The 22,106-nt window shown below is 45.7% G+C and overlaps 1 protein-coding gene across 3 annotated transcripts in view; it reads left to right on the top strand.

The window, feature by feature from the left end:
* LOC126864281 (acetylcholinesterase-like) overlaps positions 1–22,106 on the top strand; it is a 38,016-nt gene that overhangs the window by 1,688 nt on the left and 14,222 nt on the right. The window contains exons 2-8 of one of the 3 annotated variants that reach the window (XM_050615477.1): positions 14,457–14,617; positions 18,670–18,993; positions 19,294–19,524; positions 20,125–20,416; positions 20,698–21,333; positions 21,502–21,663; positions 21,734–21,909. In XM_050615477.1, coding sequence (XP_050471434.1) covers positions 18,681–18,993; positions 19,294–19,524; positions 20,125–20,416; positions 20,698–21,333; positions 21,502–21,663; positions 21,734–21,909 — 1,810 coding nt within the window. In that variant the 5' untranslated portion in view covers positions 14,457–14,617; positions 18,670–18,680. Of the gene's footprint in view, positions 1–14,456; positions 14,618–17,261; positions 17,475–18,669; positions 18,994–19,293; positions 19,525–20,124; positions 20,417–20,697; positions 21,334–21,501; positions 21,664–21,733; positions 21,910–22,106 lie in introns of those variants that run through there. The other 2 variants (XM_050615476.1, XM_050615478.1) reach the window with 2 other exon arrangements.

The following is a 22,106-nucleotide window of genomic DNA, read 5'->3' as shown; positions in this document are numbered from 1 at the left end:
TCTTCCAGCAGCTCTATGATTCTCGAGATTCCTTTGTGCTGTTCCACGGCCGATAATTTTCAGCTAAAAGTGGCATTCTTTTGCGCGGAAGTAAGCAGGAACCTTTTTAATTAAGGGCGACAACTGTCGAGGCAGCTACGATCTCGAAACAACGGTCGGTCGGAACGACGAAGTCGTGCAAACAGCAAACATCGGTCGTATAGGAGAAACATGGATCGATCGTACGAACGAGTAGGGGCCTTGATCGACGATCCGCGTAAATCGATGCGCGTATTCCCGTTTGCAGCATTTTTTACAAAAATCGCGCTGTTGCCTGCCAGAGCTGTTAGCTTGGCAAAAGAACGAGATCGATTTTAAACAAAGATTGCTCCGCAATAGTTGTATTAGTCCGCGTGAGTTACGACGACGAAGCTACCGGATCAACGATAAGATCAACAAACGGATATCAGGGTATATATGGGACGGATTAACGTCGGCTAGAGGTTTGCCAGGTTTGGTGATAAATTTCGATAGGCTTAAGCTCGCTGGATGCACACAAGATCGAAGATGGGATTTTCGTGTTCGAGGTCAACTGGTAAATCTACGGCGAAGGTCGCCACTTCTTCGTTCGATCTCTACTTGTACTTCCACTTTGATCGCGATTTTATCGCTCCGATCTTACAATTACGATCTTCGACTTTGTATCGAAATCTCGTCTCGCGATGACTGCATCGCGTTTCATAGTTGGGGGCAAGGGATCGTGCTCGTCTTTATTCGTTTCGCGGATCTTTTGTTCGCAGATTTTCCTAAAGGCCGGATTTTAATATTTCACGCACTTTTCACGGGTATCGCGATACGGAAGGCTGAGAAAAAAAGGCGAGAAATGGGACGACAGGAGAAGACGTTGAATCGAGAACACGGTGAATTGAAACCAGTGGATAATGCAGCTCGTTGAAAACATTCAAATACAAAATTTATCGATCGCACGCGGCTTGTAAAAGGTCTGTCCTTTATCGTTAAACGCGTTACGCAAGACCTGTACTTGCTAAATAACATATCCGCTAACGTATCGTTTGTAATCGTTCGACATACATTTGCCCTGTCGTACACAGAAAAATCCGATGGAATCGAGCAAATCGAGCCGAATCATGCGCAAGATTGCGATCGATAAAAACAAACGATCGTGCATGTTGATCGTCCGTGTAACGACGTGATCGTAATATCTGCTTATCTTTGACAGGTGAAAGATGTTTTGAAGAAATATACTCGATACAATATTTTCTCAAATCTATTTACTCGTTCGTTAGATAAGAATATATAAAAATAGTACACCGTGTTGACCTAGCTGGTAACTGAAAGATATTTCATCGCGATGATTCTAGATCATCGTTTCAGCGTACGACTCGACACGACGCTCGAGCAGCGCGGATCAAAAGGAGAATCGAATTTCGACGAGCCGCGATTCTCATTAGCTCTTTTGTTTTCTTTTCGTATTTCTCCCGCGACCATTTGTCATTCGGCTTTTCCCGCGCACACGCTTTGAAACGCGATGCTGTATGGTTTCACGCGCGTCGCCACCCATAATATATTTAGCGCTCTCGGGGAGTGCAGCACACTCTCATGGTCGTCGAGGGCGTTAAAAAAACAATGACAAGGTTATACACGTGACAAAAAGAAAATTGACGTGTGCTTGGTACGCGTGGAAGCTCGTTTTTCCGTGGCTTGGCGCGCCGAAGCTTTGTCGGATCAAGGGTCGTGTCAAAAGCTCTGCAAAGAGAGAGTCGGTACGCGTGTGTGTATGTTTCTGTGTACCTGACAAAGAAAGAAAGAGAGTAAAGAGAGAAAATAGGGGGGAATTGGGGGTGGGAGGAGGGCGGGAAAAGGGGAGGAAGAGAAAGAAGTGGCAGTAGACTGTAGAGCGATGGCGTAAAGTAAACGTTGGACACACACGGCTGGCCTTTGCTTTCGTTTGAACTCACAATCAGTACCGACTAAAAATAGGAACCGTGACCTAACTACGCTCGATTCCACAATTATGCATTTCCTCCCGTTGTCCGACTATTTTTCACTGCTCGCGACCGAATCAATGTGCCGTTAATACAGCGTCTGTGTGTCGCGACGACGTCGATCGAGAACCCGTCTATACGTACTATATACGCGTCGCTGAAAGTGAGATGAAATTCAGACGGATCGAGGCAAACAGGGTCGAGTCAATATTTTTTCCTTTCTCCAACTTTTCTTTCTCCGACCATCACTTGGGCGCCGTTCTTCTTTCAGCGATTCCTCCGAGACTCTACCTGTTCCGTGAAAAATAAACGATCGTGAAAACTACGAATCTCACCGTGGATAGCTTCGGCTGGTTGTCGGTTAGCTGAACGAGAAAATTCATAGTCGAATACTACGAATATCGTTAAGCGTAAAGCCGGTCGTATATCACGCATGTCGTATATCCTATGTGAATCGAGTAAAATTCACTTGGTTTGCATAAACGCCTGGGAGCTTGCGATTCCGTAATACGCTGCTATAGTTGCGAAGTCACGTTTTCGCGCTAATTAACTCTTAACGATTTCAGTTAATCTTCGCAGAGTTTTCGATGACCCTCTCGTTTTCCGAGCTTCCCAGTTAAAATAAACCAGAGCCTGGAAACTTGTCTTGGCAACTATTATACTACCGTACGTTTCTCCTGCATACGTTTACCGTAAACATAAAACGTGGTCAAAATGAAAAATTCGAGTTTCGTTAGAATCAGCCGTTTTGAGTAAAACTGCCGTTCGCTCTCGACGATAACGACAAATCGTTTCGGCTTAGGCCCGGGAATTCTAACTCGGACGGCATATTTCACGTTATCGAAAGATTCGATCGTGGTTTAATCCGACGACAGAATAGGACAGAAATAAACGAGTCTTGGAAATTGAATAATAGTCCGATCGTCGATGTCCCCTAAAAAAAGAAGTACATCTCGATATCGATAAGTGTCGAGATCAACGGTCTGACAAGGACGTTGGCCTTTATTCGCACGAGACCGTAATCGCGGCGAATCTGCGCGCGTCTGCAATTCCCAACAACAAAGGCACGCTGCTGCCTCAACTTTGCTTGCCCGTTATTCTGCTTCTTTTCTACCAAATCAACCCTTTCCACGCTGTTTGTAGTAAACGCTGCTGAAAACGTGAAAAATGTAAGGGAAAGGGAAAAGGAAGGGAAAATTTAAATCACAATAGATACGTCGTTTTGTTATACGATGCGACGAAAGAAAAGGCAGATCTAAACGAAAGAAATCGATCGTACGATGGAACGTAAAAATATTCTTTAAGCAATTTATCGAAGGAAATGAGAAAAAAGTTGTTATCGTTACCCAAGTAAGCGTAATATTAGAAATTGCTGGAGGATATTAAAGGCTCGCCTTACTTTAAAGGAAAGCAACTACTATTGCAACCAACCGTCGTCGCACCTGCAGCTAACCCTCGAGGCTCCATCATGCCGCCACATTCTCTTTAGATCCTTATCTAACCAGGTTAATCTATCCTTCCCTATCCCCTACGACTTACCAGTTTACCTTCCACCGCCACCCATCTACGGTCCCTTTTCTAGGGCTTTGTGTCAGCTGACACGTAACTGTTTATACCATTTCGGCTGGCACATCGCGTGACGAGACTCGTTGCCAGATTGCCATTCTGCTAGATTAAACTAAATCATTTTCTATCTGTAATATTTGTTATACTATATTCGTTATTCGAATACTGCAACGTTTTCCATATGGCGACAGAACGCGAATACTTTTCAAATAATTTTCATCGGTAATTTTACTTACCTCGGTGGCGTTCGTTTACCTTTCTGAAGAAATCAGTTGTTGCTCAAATCAGGAATAGTTGCTCGTAGGTGGAACAAAAGGGAAATAAACGTAAAAAGAGCGTGCGCAATAACGTCCGAACTGCTTCGTTCGAACAGAAACGAAACTTCCTTTCCCGTAATTTCCTCGCGTTTTCTCTTCCTTTGTTATCTCACTGTCCCGTTCACCGACAACCTTTCATCCTGTCGACCACTCTATCTTCTCTGACGTTCCCTTTCTACTTGTGATATACCTTTCGAGAACGATGGCCAGAGAGATGCGATGGACTTTAATTCCATCCAACTCGAAAGCAATCAACGACTTTGATTCGTTAATGATCGCATGAAATGACGGTATCAACGACGTTTGCCCTAGTATCTCCGAAAGACTCATTCAACGTGGCGACGTAGTGCTGGCACTGCTAGTGTAAGTACGTAGTGGCGCGTAGTAGAAGGTGAAGATACAGAGTCAGCCGGCAAGTAGAACATAGACCTCCGTGGCGCGGCAGTTAACGCGAAACTTGGCCTGCCAGATTTTCCTCCATTTGTTATACCGCTATCCGTTACGCTCATTGTGTCAGCTTTCGCGATAGATTCTTATCTAATCGGGTCAATCTGCCTTCCATTAGACCCCCCGCAGCCTGATTTTTTATTCATGACTTAAACGTCACGTGACTTCCTTAACCGGCAAGGACTCGAAATTACACTCTGGCTAGATGAGTTTTTTGGCACGATAAAACGTTTTACACCTGGCCTGAAAAACAGCTTGTACGAAGGAGAGAAAGAAAGAGAGAGAGAGAGAGAAACTCCGTTCGTTGGTAAAATCGATATCAACGAATCGTCTACGTCAACGCGAATCATCGATTTACAAGGACGCTCTCGAGACTCGAAATTTACTAACGATTGTAATTATCAGCGTCTCGATTTTGTTACGTGCATCGCGATAGGATTTGACGGAACGCGACGGATGCTCGTGTAAGGGAACGAAAAAAAAAGAAAGGACAGGTGCATCCGGCTACGAACGATTTTTCTTTGCACCGGAGCTGCATTGCGGCTGCAGCAGTTTCCGACGCATTGCCACCGTGAACTGGCGTCGAAAGGCTGCATCGAACTCGATGAGGCCAAATGTCCGAACCAACCGGATGCTCGATATTACGCGTAAAAATTCAGTAGAGCAATTCCAAGCGAAGTAAACGAATCGAACTGTACTCGTTACGCGTCGTTCCTCCTGTACATTAACGTTCGACGATGAATGTTACGAGACGAATCGCGCGAATACTTGGAACGAAAGAGGAGACACGGGCCACGGGGTAGCAGTTTTCGCCGGTTCCAATGCGAAGTAATCGCGTGGACGCGTTATCGGGGAAGTAGAGAAACGCCGTTGTTGTCGATTGTTTGGAAACTCGACGTTATTGCCCGAGTATTCGCAGTTGTAAGTGTTCATCTGCGGCAAACAGAAAATATTTTTCAGGCATGTTAACGTCGCAAGCACCGACTCCGAGAGCTTTTAAGAAGCGAAAAGCTCTCGGGAAAAGAAGAAGAGGAGACCGGCCCCGCTCGCGTTTCTTTGAGCCTGGCGATTAACACTCGACTTATCCGAGTCGCGGTATTCCAATAGCTTTTCAATCTGTAGAGCGGCTCGAGCTTTCCGCTAGGCGCTTTCACGTCGCAAAGGACCACGATGCAAACTCGCAACAGTTTATTTCGGACGAGAATCATCGATATCGTGCCTAGACTCGCCTCGGTTCCACTGCAAGGGAGCAGGAATCGTCGCTTTAAACGTTCCGCGTTATCGAAATCTGCAGAGTTGCTGCGTTGCGCGGACTGCGACACGCTGGATCGCAAACGTCGATCGAAAAGAAAACAAAAGGAGACGGTAAGAAGCGAACGAAAGGCTAATTCGATGTCGAACGAATATACGGGTCTCGGTGTCTGGTTCAGGCTGGCACTTCGCTTCACTGCCAGCGTTCCATTGCGGCTCGCGTGAACTTGCCGTCTACGTTATCGCATAAAAGTTTTGCTGTACATATTAACGAGTACGAGACCCTAAAGTTTCTCGATCGTGCATCCTAAGATCAATGCGTTTCTTTCGCATATATTTTTAATTTTCTCGCGTTAAGATTCGCTGATCGAATGATCCTTTCCGCCATGACAAGAAACTCAGATCGAATAATACAAAGAATGCGTCTCAACGCCTCGTACGTCCGTGTTCAGACCGCAACTGTTTCCATCGACTTTATTTGTTCAAACCGCGGCAGAACACAAGCGCATCGTTACATGTAAATAAATTATTTCGATCAAAGGTTACAAACGCGATTCACTTTGCGAGGAATGGGGTTTATCCGACGACGACGAAGTTTCACCGTCGAGCGTACGCTAGCGCACAACGTGCTGTGAAAACTATTTACGACTTGTGCAAGTTGGTTTCCAAACGGTTAGGCAAGAAGCTTATCGCGTCAGTTGCGTTTCCGCTATACGATTTCGAGGGTACTCGGAATTTTTCACGAAGATAAAGTCGAAGAACGATATTCCGAAACACCTCTACGTTTGCATCTGCTTTTTGACGCGGTGCATCGTCGAAACTCTCTTCTTGGCATCGACGTTATCACCGTAGCTTCCATACACTTTCGATGCGCAAACATTTAGTCTCCATTTAGGGAAAGTGCTAGCGTGCTTGTCGTACATGCACTTGCACGCGATACGATCGCACGGAGACGATCTAGTTTCGAGCGTGGCATATCACGATGAAAGACAAAGGAAAAGAAGGGATCAAAGGTTTCCCTCGAGAAGAAATCGGAGGTCGCTCGGGTCGCGTTGCTTAAAGCGATTTATCGTCCTTTGTAAAATATCGATCGATGCTCTCCGTTCGGTGATAATGTTTAGTCGAATGGCTAGAAAATAGGCAAAATCGTTGGCACTGTTCGAAGCCTAAATACGAAGCTGCCTTTCACGTAATCACATCGATACAGGTGAGTCGATGGATCTTTTTTTCGTTTGATATGCGAGTAAATAAATTGATTCGCGAACATCGGAGTTGCGTCGTTTCAACGGAAGGACAGCAGAAAGACTATCGGGTTATCCGACGATCGCTCGTCCGTGTAGCGTTTTTCGCGACTTCCTGTCGATATCGGCTCACGATTCGTTTGTTCCGTTTTACCCTGCAGGTCGCGACAACGTCGAACGAAACTCGATAGGACTTTCCGTCGGTGAGGATGTAGACACCCTTCTCATTATTATTTTAATATATGCCAGAGGAACCTCGAGCCGCGACAGTAACGAGCCGTGAAACGGTGTCGCGGTTTAAGAAGAGCAGACCTTTCGTTTTAACGACTTTCTAAAGACAGGCTTCGGAGCACAGGTTGGGTTAATATTTGGCTCGGTCGCAGCAACCGGGTCAAGGATCACCGAGCTTCGCCATCGAAATCCTGATCCTTCGATGTCACGTCCTGCGTTCGAATTTTTCCTTTTTCTTTCTACGTTCGAACCCTGTAGCCTATCTTCCAACGTAATCGTGATTTTCGTCGTATATCCTTCGTTGAACTCGGTCTCATCCGTTCTCAGCGTCGATTGTCTTCTCTGAAATTGAACGTTATAACTCATCCACGTCCAGGAGAGAAACGACGTCACCGAGATAATCGCGTCGCTTCTCGGCTGCTCGGCCAACCGTGTTTGCGAGCGTATATTTGCACGTGCTCTTCCATCCTTATGTGCACATTGTACAGGCATGCATATACACGTTTGGTAGGTCTGTATATGTTTGGTCCATGTGCCTTTGTACACGCGCCAACCCATAAACGTGCGCGCACACGATGCAACTCTGCAGAGTTGTACCGTGTTACGAACGTAGCTTGTACTGCAGATACGTTGCGGTTTTGGCCTCTACTTACCCGCTCGCCGCGCCGGCCGAACGTGATACATTGTTCCTGCCAAATTCATGCAACGACCGAAAATTTCCTCGGCATTGTCAGGGAAACAACAGAGTCCTGGCCTCAGGCCGTCCGATTATTCCTACACGTGACGCGGGATGCTCGACTGGCACGTTTCTTTGCATCCTGCCCGAACTCCCTTCTCCTGCATCGCTCCACTTTCGTTTAATCGCTCGAAATCAAGATGAAATACCGCTACTCTGTCGGGATTTTTTCTCTCGAATAACCTTGCCGTGTATTGTTCCCGTGCATTTCTTTTGTTCTCCTTCGTTCGACGATTGCTTAAGTTACCTCGCTGTTCTTCCTCTTCCAGTTTTCCCCACTGCTCGATGGATCGTCGGTTGATTCGAAACCTACGATTTCTTCGCGCACGAACGCGAAAAGTTTACCGCCTGTCTATCCGATCATCCTTTCGATGCTCGAATCATTGCAAACGTGTTCGTCGTATTTGCATCGGCAGCGGATCACAAAACGTTGCAGATAAAACGAGGAGAAGGTAATTGGTTGTTTTGACCGCGAGATATTCCCTCAGCTGCGAGTCGCATACTTGTTACGTGTAAAATACGCGTAGCTAAAGATACTTGGAAACTCCACCATCGAATTTTATTCGTTTAATTTCGAGAAAACTATATTTCCTCGTTGAACGATCTTATAAATGAAAAGAAAGATTCGTTTCTCGCTGGAAACTTTGATTTCTAGATGCACCTGACGAGTCCGCTGACGAACGAGGATGTCTGTTCCTTGTACGCGGTGAAACTCGGCTCAAAGTTTCGCCGCGATACCGATGAACGACTTTCTCGAAGTATCCAGGCTATTTACAAAGCGACTTACAAATTAAAATCGATGCAAGCAATCTCGTGGACAAAACCTCGGTCCCTTGTCCGACTTTAGCCGTGCCGTGGGAAAATTAGCAAAGTAGACAACAAAAGGATGAATACCCTGGACGAAACAGGCAATAGCGACGGATTTTCAAGACAGCAACGAGTCGACGTAAATGCGGTAGTTGGTCGCGGGTTTTATCGCGGTCGATTTTCTCATTACGTGGTGCACGTGGTTCGTCATCGGGCGGCTTACACCGTTTGAAAATTCGCTGACAAATTCATATCCGTTTCGCGCGGCAGTACAAACCATGTTGGCGAACGAAGACGCGACACCGTTTCCATTCTGCGGCTGTGAATCGAGACGAGTCGAGGGATTAAAATGACAGAAAACGTCAGAGAGCGTAGAGAATGCAGCTGGTAGACGCTCGGTTCCGCTAATAAAACTTTCTGCTGAATGTGAATGAATGGATTTCGGAGTACTCGTTTCATCCGTCTGTTCAGCCACCCTCTCGTTATGATATCTTTCTTCGTCGTTCCACTTTCGATAATGCACCGACTTGCCATTTTTCTCTTTTGTTCGCCGCCAGACCTGTTTCGCTTCGATCGTTCTCGCTCCACTTTGATTCCGTGTTTTTCGCTTTTCGCTAATCAAACTCACACCCATCGGTAGTTCCGCCTCTCGCTCGATTAGTTAATGTTGTCAATTATCGTTTTCCGATGGGACGATCGCAAGCCGATTTTCCAGCGTTCTTCTATTTTAGATCGAATTCCAGATGTTAATTTCGCGGGTATTCGAAGCGCGTTAATCCCAATCGCTTTACGGGATTAAGCTTGGAATACAAGCGAGTGGCAAGACAGTAATACGCCTTTGCTGTGATTCATTTTCTATTAAAAGAAAATGAGAATGTCGCGCATGATTGTGAGTGCCGTTGCACATCAATCGGTGCCGCAACTCGGTACTTTCGTTTCATAGAACCTTTCTATCGATGCCATAAAAATGACAAAACGGAGGTAGATTTCGTTGCGATGCAGATGCATTCGTTGAATCACCATGATTATACTTTCGCATCGGCGATATCCGATTCTTTTGTGCCGTTTCGTCCATGCTTTTGTTTCGTTCGTTATCGAGCCAATTCTTTCATCGTGCAACAAAGGAAATTACTGGAAGGCGGTAGCGCTCGTTATCGCTAACGATTCATCCAGTTAGATGACTGCGAGGTTATTAAATCGGTACGCGTCGGTCGTCGTTCGATTCCCACCGATTTAAATAGCCTGCGTTCGTTTTCGATCTGATCGGAACTCGATCGATTCGGGGTAGTTCACAGGTTGCGTGCAGGCCTAGGATGAGAAAGAACGCTTAAGTGGAACATGAAACGTTCGTATGTAGATGCGCCGTTGTACCCGCAGGGCTGCATGCCAACCTATGACAGGCTAAAACCGAGTGTGTATCACCCGTATCAGGGTTATGGATGGCCCATGAACACGCTAACCCAGTGACACCTCTAGGTCACCACCGACTCCCAAACCACCTCTTGTTTGTCTTCCTTCTCTGCTGCGTTTGCTTTCGCGTAGCCGAATCTCCACTTTCCTGCTTCTCCCCTTCTTCCTCTCAGCCTTTTCTCCCCTGCCTGTTTTCGTCCTTATCTCGATCGCACGATTATTCCAATGCGTAATAATTCATCGTTTTTTTTCCCTATTTATCGTCTCGACCTTGATCGACTCAATTAAACAATAAGTGGCAGTACTCGAACACGAACGTGTCTTATTTGCAACAAATTAGAAAGGAGGATAAACATGATAAGATAGTATTAATGCCAACGGCAGGAAACTGACGCAACTACGAGACTGCGGATGTCTCGTAGATTTTTAATAAATCGACAAAGGAAAAGAAGAAAAAGACGCGACAAAAGCGAAACGGTTCGAAGATACAAATAAATCGATAGCTGTTGCAGAGAAACACGGAATCGAGGCTAGGAATACGCGCGGCACGTAAATAAACCGCTTTGCAGCGTTCGTTTCAGCGAGTTCCGCAACAAACTTTCTGCTGCACGTATGCACGCGCAACAGCTTTAGTTTAGCGTTATTAGGCCTGGAAGTTGCTGTCGAATTGTTGATGCCTCGGCTCGCGTCGTATTTCGCCAGTCTCTCGTCTCCTCGGTGTATCCTCTCCGCTTGTCAGGCCGCAGAGCAGATCGCGATTTACCCGTGGCCTGCGGAGAAAGAATTCTCTGGAGATTGAATTCTTCGAGGATTCTTTTTCCAGCAAATTACGACGAAATAATTAAAGAGTGGCGAGACCCGCGAAGAAATTGAACTTCCCTGAGTCCGAATAGCCGTATCGTATGATCAGACGAATCTTAACAAGACCCACGGTATCTCTGCTAATTACGCGGCTTGCAAATAATTACAGAGAAATTACGCGTATAAAATTGCGCAACTCGAGTAGTCGCGTTCCGTTTCAACGCGCTTTCGTTACAATCTACGTTGCAGGATCCGGCCGCAAAATCTAAATAAACAAGAGATAATCAGTTTTCAAGTATCGAGGGAAGATTAATGGCAGAAGCCACCGAAACCATAGGATCTATGAAAGCAGATGGTTGGAAATGAAAAATTATTCGCAACTCTGGTTCGATTTCCAAGTCGGTAAATCTCGCGGCCGATTTTGTTTCCTGCAGAATCTCGGGGCCGGTGCGACGCATTGAAAAACGCTTTGCGACACAGGCTGCCGTGGGGGAAATTATTCGGGCCGATAGATGAACGTCGAATGAAACTGCTTCGTTTAAACGTTTTTTGACGACGAACCGAACGGGCCGAACAATAAATATAGCTCTGTTGCCATCGAGGCAGGAACAATGATTCCCATTACGAGTTGCAGTTTTATTTAAAAGCCGAGCGGCATTGTTTTCGCGGACAAGCGGTGGACCGCGAACTCGTGGCGTTTTCAGTGCTCACTTTTGTGGTTGTCGGCACGAAATCACGGCCCTTTGCATTTAAAGACTCCTTACGCGCATTGTTCGAACGATGAAAAGCTTTCTCTCTATGTTATCGGAAAAATACCAGGATTGAGATTCAGGCGAGAAGGTTTCCTTCGTCGTTTCAATTTATTCCCTAGTACATACTTACATACATACACGTATACGTATACTTTCAGTTTGATTCTGCACCATTTGTGTCTCGTGTTTGCGTGTGTGTTTGCTCCTACGAACGCTGAAATAACTTCTCCTTACAAATTATACTAGACGGATAAGATAAGACGAAATCGATCATCGAGCTATTGCTTAAGCATCGTCCGATAAATCTGTTCTCCTACGCGATACAGCGATATTATTATCGAAAGTGTCTGCCTGCAAAGTTGCCGATGGAAATACGCGGTAACAAACGTAACCGTAATACATGTTTTATTATTCTTATCGAGGCTATACGGCCGGGTAATTTCAACGAGTGAAATAAAAAAAGAAACGGGCAGATACTTTTCGAGTATCATTTCCCGGTCGAAATCGTGCAAGAATCGAACAGGGACAACCGGAAAACCGGGTCTTCTCGTTTGTTTCCCCGAAATTGTATCGCCGCAGGCCAAGTAAACTAATTGTTTCGCGTGTACGGAATGCTGGAAAGCGAGGTCAGGAACTCGCAGCAAGTTGCGCCTCTATCCGGCAGCGAAGCTCTCGCCCGACTGTCATTGCGATAAATTCTCTCTCTCTCTCTCTCTCTCTCTCTTCTTTTCTCTCGTTCTTTCTCTAGCAGCCTGTCCTCTGCTGTACTGCCGTGCGACCAGCTTGCACCGTACCATTCGCAACAATGAAACGAGACGCGAAAAAAGAAGCTTTTTTTACTGGAAACGGCCTCCAGCCGGAAAATGAATCCCCACGTTGGCTCACCTTTGGGAAATCTTTCCCTGCGAATCTTTACACGCCGTCCTTTCGACGACGCTCGCTTCAATTCTGACACGGTTTTTACATAATGCCGTGTTGCGATACGAGCATCTTTAGCACCATGGAATCGTCGATCCGTTAAATTTCAAAATCTTCCGAATACCACCTATTCTCTAATCTGGTTTTAGTCTTCCCGCCATTCTATGTAAGGTAGACGACCTACACGTAAAGTATTTCAATACTAACCATAGAATTCTTTTATGAATATATTATATGCATTATGCGAAACTTTTTGAAATTTCGTTAGCGCTGTAGCGAAACACGACTATCGTGACTGCAATCGTAAAATTCGAAACCAATCAAGAAGTTACGAAACTTTTATTGCAAATGTAGAGTTAGTGAAAAGTTAGTATGTAGTACGAATAGTAGTCATAAACATATTAATTAGTGCTACAGATGATCTCACTACAAATTGTAGCTTATTAATGTAGCGACTAATTCACTGTTCAAATATTGTACCTATTTACTTTGCTGATCGTTGGCAAGTGTATCTATGCTTCCAATAAATATCTCGTAACTTCTATATGCATCTCCAGATTCGTTTCAGTCTTTACTAATTTCGTCGGCATAACCGCGACGTCTCGTTGCAGCGCTAATGAGATATCAAAATGTTTTCTTTAGTACACATATAAATCTACGTGTAATAGGAAGTGTTCAAGTATGTTCGAGTAATTTTGTGTGCAATTATTTTTAAAACATCATCGTTTATTTAACGACTGTCAGCGTCGTAAAGAGCGGATAGATAAGATAAGGCTTTGTTTCATCGATCAATGTCAATTAGCATTCTAACAGGTTATCAATCGGTAACTCGAGGAAGAAAATTCTGACAGAAACGACACAAGACGAGAAAGAAAAGGCTGTACGACGTAATGTTAATTACAGGGCGGAAGACAAGTTTAGGTTTACGGAGAAGAAGCGAGAACGGTACTCGCACCGAATATCTTGCGATCCAAATTCATTATCCGCGTTCCCGCGAGGCGGGGAACCGTGCGCTGTAGCCTCGAAATGAATTTCGAAAGTGGGACATACGCTTATTAGAAATTCCTGAATTGTTCCGCGTACGTGTATACTCGGTCTATTTGCCTGGTGTAAGTCGACCGGTGCAGAATTTACGGAGCCTCTGGCCAATGGATCTGCTGAAACCGAAATAGCGAAGGAAAAATCGTCGTAGCGAGACTCATTCTAGAGTCTAAGACAGATATGAATAATCTAAGAATTAGATACGACGATACAGCTACATTCGAATCAGACAGAACTCGCCGTATCCGAGTGTTATCATAATTTTACGATTTTCGTTTATTTACGTCGTCATAAATTTATCAGGTGCCCCTGGCTATCGCAGTTGTTTCCCCTTCGAGATTTGTATAACGAAGGAATTAAAATTTCGTCTAGAAAACGAGGTTTCATCTTAGAGCATTTGCGTCTTTCGCATAAAGTATAATCTCTGTCGTAATTTAAAGAATCATCCGAGACACGCGCGAAATGAGAATGGATTTTCAGTTTTCTTGACGTCGTCGGCCGGCGAGACTTACGGATTTCTCCGTGTCTTTGGGAAAAATCTCGAAGAGAAATATTTTCTCAAGAGCAAAGATAATGGCTCTCCTAATGGCTCGAACACGACACAGATAGGTTCCTTGAAAAGATTTTCTAATAAAAGCAACAAACTTTCTTCTCTTTCTCTCTTCTCCTGTGCTTGCTTCCTTGATCCTTGCAACGTGTATTCCGACTATGTTTAAGGATCAAATTTCTCGATTTTATTTCTCGCAACGTTCGGGGTAGCATTCGAGCCATATTCTTCGACGATTCACCCTTCGTAGGAAAATGCGCGATGGTTCTTTCGAGGGGAAAGATTTGACGATGTACCGGAATCTCGTAATTCCCGGGGCTAACGGTCGCCTGATCTTTCGACCTATCGAATTTTTCACTCATGATTGCCACACTCCTCACTCAATTTTCCACTCCCGCTGTTGCAGCCAAGCGATGATCCGTGAACTTGGAATGTAGACGGAAGGGCGGAAAAGCGGATCTGCCCCTCGCAGGATCGAAGGAAGGGCTTTTCTTCCACCTCCGCTATCATCTTCGCCGTTACCTCACTTTTAAATACCTAAGATCTCCACATCTAGACTTGGACACCGTAAGTACGCCGCAACTCACTCTTTCTTTTCTTTTCTTTTCTTTTGCAATTTTCGAACACGGATGAATCCATCAAAATCCGATCCGTTTATTTTTTCCTCCTTTTTCCGCCACGTATCCGAGAAAAAATGTCCAGATAGCTGTTTCAGAATAGGACGTCGAGGTACAATGTATAAAGATCGATAAGAGGGATAATGAGAATGACCTAATTGAGCCAAATCGTGATTCTCGTAGGTCTTCCTTGTTTCTCGTTTCAAAATCGTTACTCTTTCCATTCGGTTTTCATTTTGTTCCTGGATTCCGGTTTAACCAAGATCTTCCCTCGGTCTCGGAAAAATGATTCGCCAAGCCTAAGGAACGGATTGGCATTGACGAGAAGAAGGGAGCCACGGAAGTAAGTAACTAATTGGACCGGAGCGAGGAAGCGAATCGAATAGCTCGAAATCAAAGCTGGTCTGCCTTTTGTACGGACTGCCGGTCTAATTGGTACGCTACGCCGGCCATTCATCGCGCCATCAAGAGTACAGAGCCAATTGATATCTTGTCTCGAAAACGCATGCGGCATTCCCTTCGGTCTCCCTTTGGAAATCAGCGAAAGTCCAGCCAAATCGCCAACGAACGAAACTTTCGGTTCGAACCTCGTTTGCTTTTAAATATATTTTTTCTTTATGTGCCATTCCGCGATACGGACGACGTAATTATACGTTTCCCTGGGTTTTCGTGCCCGTCTAGATTAGCCTCGAGTTTATACGATCGTACAGAACGATCTCGCGCATTATGGATGAAAATTACGATATCGCCGTATTTATTCAAAAATTAACATAAACTCGGAGGGAGCCTGTTGAGCTGGTAGAATTCTTTTTTCTTCGCCCTGTCGACGCAGCACACGCGTAATTAATTATCGAACGATCCACTTTGCGGAAAGCGAGGGTGCATGATTGATACACGCAACCGCCAACATTTTCTGGTCCCTTAGGTTAATTCGAATAATCGACACGAACGTTTTCTTTTGTTCATTCGCGTTTAAGGAAAATCGATACGACGACACGTGCCGTTAATCCGCGTTAACGTTAACAGAGTTGAACCAGCGAGTTTAAAAAGCTCTGTTTCCAATGGAACAGTGGCGGATAATTTCGACAAATAAACCGAGCAGATAACACGGCCGACTGATAACGCAGTAGCCTTGCAATAAAACGATGCAAAATCTCGCGTGCAGGAAATTCCACTGGGAGGCATAGGTGGATTTTACCAGTTTAATCGAGCGGTTCGATTTCCAAGCGCCGTGGCAAATTTCGGCGCTATATTTTCCGGAACACTCTCCGGAATTGCTCGTTACACGAACGCATACGTAATAGAACGTTTATTGACTGATATACGTACAGCGACGATGTTATTGCATCTCTCTATATCTGATTTCGCGCGCTTTCGCTAAGTTTTCACTTTAAATCGATTTTTTCTTTACTTGTTAAACCGGCGATAAGATACAAGAGGAAAGGAGAAAGAAAAGAAAAAAGAAATGGCTAAAAAAATGGCAAGGAATTAATTAGGAGATAATCGCGATGTATGCAAAGGATACAGATAGATCTAACCTATAAAGCCAGCGTAAAAGTTGCGATACAAGCCACGATCGTCTCTAGATATACATATATGTATGCTACTTGCACCGTAGCAATCGCTTGCACGAGATCGAGAGAAATCTCGATTATTACGATCGACATCAGTCGAGTGTGCTCCGACTGAACTTTCGAGCGTATGGCAAACTAAGCCGGCGCCGAGTAGCTAACCACGTGCAGATTTGCCCAGAAAAACGAGGATTAAGAGAAACGCGAAAAGAGACGCGACAAGGAGCATAAATAAACGAGAGGTATGGCTGTATCGATCAGTCAGGATAAACGACGGGTCTCTGGGCCGAGTGGCTGCCAGCTTCGATGTCCACTGTCCCGAAGAAACGGGAAACTTGAAAAAAAAAGCGAGGTCGAGGTTGCACCTTTTTTCGCCCTGCTATCTTCCACTCTCTTCTCTTCGTCGATAGTCCGCGCACGCTAATCGAATTTCGAAGCGAAAACAGACTCGAACTCCGTATCGTTTTCATTTTCAGCCGTTCTGAAACTTCCTTGCACATTCCACGAAATAAAGCGAATAGATCTTAATCGTAGAATCATAGTGGCATCGTTAACCCTGCTACGGTCGTCGAATTTTTACATTCCAATCTGGCTGTCATTTTAGCAAGCGGGGAGGATTCGTAACGTTTTGAAAAAATATTTAATATACACGTATAATTGAAAGAAAAATTCATGCCTAACAATGAGAATTTTTTCAAATCGCGTTCAAACTCGAGATATTCCTTAAAGTTAACCTTAAAATAAAATTGAATGGAAGACGAAAGAATGTAGCGTTAATCGATGCGGGGAATCGTGTAGTAAAATACGAGAAAAACGTCCGACGATCATTACGAGAAGTCCGTTGAATCCGTAAGCGACCGATTACGCAAGATCTGAACGCCACGTTGAAAATAGCGAAACGAACGTGAGATAACTAGTTCTTCCAATGATTCTCGTAATGAACTCGTGAGTTATCGCCCGTTGCACGATGCTGCCACCGCGACAAGGGGGACAACTAACCTTTTACGTGGGCTGCGTTCGCAGCCTCTGTGTCTGCCTATGCCTCGATAGAAAGGTACCTCGCGTCCCTAGCTCGAACTTCCTCTTTTCTTCACCCGGATTCCACCCTGCAAAGTGTATGACGAAACGCAACCGGGCAACCGACAATCAATCTTGTTCTACCTTGTGGAAAATTTTCAAACAACGAAATTGTCATTGTGCGAAGCTTCGCATCGTCTCATTTGCCTAACGATTTCGGTAAGTAGAACACAGTTGAAAATGAAAATAAATTTCATGGTAGATAAAAGAAACGGTGACGGGGTTTGTTCGAATCGTTGGACGATTGTATCGGGAACGATCTTCGCGAAGGATTCGTTAGCGAACAAAAAGAAACCGTTTATCAACGTTGGTAATCTTGCAAGAAAATCTGTTTGCGGGTGGCGCTTAAATCACTTTCCAAAACGCAGTTCTTCCAAATTAAAACGGAAACGAAAACGAAAAGCGACCAGGTAATACTTGTCTTTAAACGTTGAATATTAAACGAAAAGACAGCCGGCGATAAATTATCATTCCCGATGACAGCTAATCTGTTATTTCTCTCACGTATGCTTCCGCGTGTAACACTTAGATACTGCGTGTAATCGCGCGTGACCAACGCTCCACACAGACGGAACACGTAGAAGGAAATGACCAATCAACGCGGACCTTCGTATAGAATCGCCACGATATGTTTCCTTTTAACATGTAGGAAATACAAAACAGTCGTGCACAGCTGGACGAAGAGATCCTTCGATTCTCAGAACTTTTTTCCAAGGAAATTAAAATTAATTTTGCGGACAAAATCATGGAACGTTTAGACACCTACGGGAAGTCGGCTCGGTTTCCGAACATCGAAGACAGCGCGAACAATCGAAGAAACGAACGCTCGAAATTTTACACGAACCGATCCCATGAGTCACGGCAAAGAGATGCGCGTACCGAAAGATGGTGCATTTAATCGTCGAGTAAATAGCGCGAGTTCGATAGATGAAAGCAACGAGAGAAAATTCGTCCGCAATGAGAAATACGGTATACACAGACGAACAAAAACCGACCCTATTTTTAATTATCGAAATGACGATGTGAATGGATCGTGAATCGGATCGCAGGCCAAAACTCGTTCTCGCGCGATATCGCCTCAAGAAAGTAACGATCGTTGCCGACGCACATAAAGAATAAGTTTCCATCGAAATGAACCACCCTGCGTTGCGTTTGTCTCTCACAGCAGTAGGCTCCCATCTCGCTTTGTCTCATGAACCGGAGTCGCGTTAGAAACCAACTCCTTTTTACGAGTGCGTTCGAATACGGTCGACACGTTTCTCTAACTTCGAACTCGTTTGAAAGCCAACGACCGTTTCGCGAGGGAAAGGCAAAAAAAAAGCACGACGTTGAATCGAGCAATGTGGTGTTTTAGGCGAGGACACGATGTCAAGAAACCGAAGCTCCTTGAGCAAGTTCGAGGCCCTGATGGTGCTAAGTTTAACGGTACTCGTTCAACTGGACGTCTGTTGGTGCACGCCGTCTCACAGAAGCAGACATCATGCGGACATGTCCTACGAGGATACGAAGAATTTCCGAAGCAGCGAGGAGCTGCCTAGACCAGCCGCCCTCAATTCGAACGACGATCCGCTGGTAGTACAAACCAGAAAGGGCAAGGTCAAGGGTAAGACCATGACTGCCACCACGGGAAAGGAGGTCGACGCCTGGTTCGGGATCCCTTACGCGCAGAAACCTCTCGGTAGGTTCAACCTGTACTGATCTATCACCTTGGAAAATTCGATGATTAACCTTTCATCGCTACCTCACCCGGACGATTGCTCCCGGAGAGCTATTCTCGGAAATTTTCCCTTTCTTCTCGAAAGTCTTTCCCGCGAAACTTTCTCTTTTTCTGAAAAACGGCCGAAAGATCGTTAGGTAGAAGTAATGGAAAAATCGAACGGTAATGATAAGATAAAAGGAAAAAAGGAAAGGAATCGAACTGGATCGTTTGAGAGACGAGAGATTGGGAGGAGACAAACGGGACGGGATTCTGTTGCAGGAGCTCTGAGGTTCCGGCATCCGAGACCGGCGGAACGTTGGTCGGGGACCCTAAACGCAACTACGCTACCGAATAGCTGCGTGCAGATTCTGGACACGGTGTTCGGCGACTTCGCAGGTGCGACTATGTGGAATCCAAACACACCATTGAGCGAGGACTGTCTTTACGTGAACGTGGTCGCGCCACGGCCTAGGCCTACCAATGCCGCTGTTATGGTATGGATATTCGGTGGTGAGTTCCAGCTGACACCTGTTCACATCCTTAGACTAGACATGCTCGTGGAAACTAGAGCACACCGTCGCCAGCGGTCGACGTTCTTTTACAGGTGGTCGCTTCTTAACGAGAAACGCTTATTTTCGTCGCGCGCCGTTATTTTAGGACGGCTATTTTTTCACCCAAACTTCATCTAAATGATCGGAAGAACGCTCGAGAAAGCCGTTTACACCGCTACGGAAGTTGCATCGCGCCAACAGGTGCTCGATCGTACGAAATTATTTGGCGAGGTACGAGCGTTGCCTCGCTACGATTTTACTTATATTCCGTGCAATGCTTAAGAAATGTTCGCGAACGTCAGCTTCTTTGCGCGCGGCCGTCACGAAATAAGCGTTGTTCAAAAAGAAGTCGAAGCTCCTCAATGTGAAAGAAATTAATCCGGATGGATTGCAAAAGAGAGTCTGCGAAAAATCCCGTGTATAGGCGCAGACACTAGTTGACACTCGGTTGATCGTGTTTGCGCGTACATGCGTGCGTGCGTGCGTGAGTGCATCTGTGTGATCTATTTGGAATGCAGAGGTTTCTTTCGAGAGATGGAATCGCGCGACATCCTTATAGGTGGCTTTTACTCCGGATCGGCGACCCTCGACGTTTACGATCACAAAACCCTGGTGTCCGAGGAGAATGTGATTCTAGTCTCGATGCAGTATCGAGTCGCCAGCCTGGGTTTCCTGTACTTCGGAACGTCGGATGTTCCTGGGAACGCCGGTCTGTTTGATCAGATGATGGCCCTTCAGTGGGTCCGCGACAATATCGCTGCCTTTGGCGGAAATCCTGACAACGTGACCCTGTTCGGAGAGAGCGCGGGCGCCGTTTCCGTTTCTATGCACCTCCTTTCGCCTCTATCAAGGTGCATACCTTTTCTCCTTGTCACTTTACGTTGTTTTGTTTGTTTCTTTGCTTGCCGCTACCATGTCTACTGCTATCGACGCTGCTACGCGATAGACGGTTGGAGATCACCCCCTCGACGAACAGCCGATTATATCGTTGTGGTCGAGCGCCAGTTGCCGCTGGACGATACGCGTCGTAAACCAAGGAGGGTGGTGGTCTCGAACTTAGGGCCGCTTCGATTTTCCAAACGATTGGCCAACTTTTAACGGAGACACCATTCTGTGTTTCTCTGGCTTTCAGGCATCTCTTCAGTCAAGCCATCATGCAGTCTGGCTCTCCAACAGCACCATGGGCCATCATCTCGCGCGAGGAATCGATCATGCGCGGCATTCGATTGGCAGAAGCTGTCGGTTGTCCTCACGATCGCGACAACTTGCAAGAGGTGATCGATTGTCTGCTGATTAAGGATCCGATTGAATTGGTGAAGAACGAATGGGGCACCCTGGGCATCTGCGAGTTTCCGTTCGTTCCCGTGATCGACGGCGCCTTTCTCGACGAGACGCCACAACGCTCGCTGGCCACCTCGTCCTTCAAAAAGGCCAACATCATGATGGGCTCGAACACCGAGGAAGGTTTCTACTTTATTATTTACTATCTCACCGAGCTGTTTCGCATCGATATGGCCGAGGATGTAAAAGTCAGCAGGGAACAGTTCGTTAGCGCCGTTACCGAATTAAATCCGTACGTCAATCAGTTCGGAAGGCACGCCATTATCTACGAGTACACGGACTGGCTACGTCCGGACGACCCTCACATGAATCGCGACGCCCTGGATAAAATCGTCGGCGACTATCAATTCACTTGCAACGTGAACGAATTTGCTGGCCGTTACGCCGATACGGGGAACACCGTTTACATGTATTATTACAAACACAGGTGAGATTCATGTCCGATCGAATCGGAAAGAAGGAGTAAAGATCACGAGTAGGCGAAACGATCAATGCGACTCGTCCAAAAAGGACGTGTTCGCTTCTTTATCTCGGCTGGCTTTCGCCTATACCGCGATATTTACGAGACCCCGATTTCTTTTCCATAAATCCATAGATCGGCGAACAACCCATGGCCAAGATGGACCGGTGTGATGCACGCGGACGAAATCAGCTACATCTTTGGCGAGCCGTTGGATTCTTCGAAAGGATACATGCCCGAGGAAATAAATTTGTCCAAGAGAATGATGAGATATTGGGCGAACTTTGCAAAAACAGGGTAAGTCGAAGAGCGATCACAGCTTGTATCTTTTCTTCGTATCTCTAACGGCTGACTACCGTCGTGTTAGGGATCCGAACGTCGGAGATGTCGAGTCATGGACGCAGACCTATTGGCCGCCGCATACTGTCGCCAAAAAGGAATACCTGACGTTGGATACCAACAGTTCCGAAATCGGAAACGGACCTAGAGCGAGGCAGTGTACTTTTTGGAAGAAATACCTTCCGCAACTCCTCGCCGCTACTTGTGAGTAACTTTTACTTTCTTCTTGTTCTTCTTGCCGTGAAAAACAACGACGGCGCTGCCGCAGCGCGTTATTTCCTAACGAAAGATTCGAATCTTTCGCCGTTTATCGGAATTTGTCGAACGTGTTTCTCGCTCGCGCCAACTATCTTAACGGTCGGTTCATCGTTCAACGTTCAACCCTTCGACTGCATTTAGAT

Source organism: Bombus huntii, chromosome 3, assembly GCF_024542735.1.
Source record: "Bombus huntii isolate Logan2020A chromosome 3, iyBomHunt1.1, whole genome shotgun sequence".
In the NCBI taxonomy this organism is placed as follows: Eukaryota; Metazoa; Arthropoda; class Insecta; order Hymenoptera; family Apidae; genus Bombus; species Bombus huntii.
The sequence above is the reverse complement of the archived record's forward strand: the minus strand, read 5'-3'. Positions and strand labels throughout refer to the sequence as shown.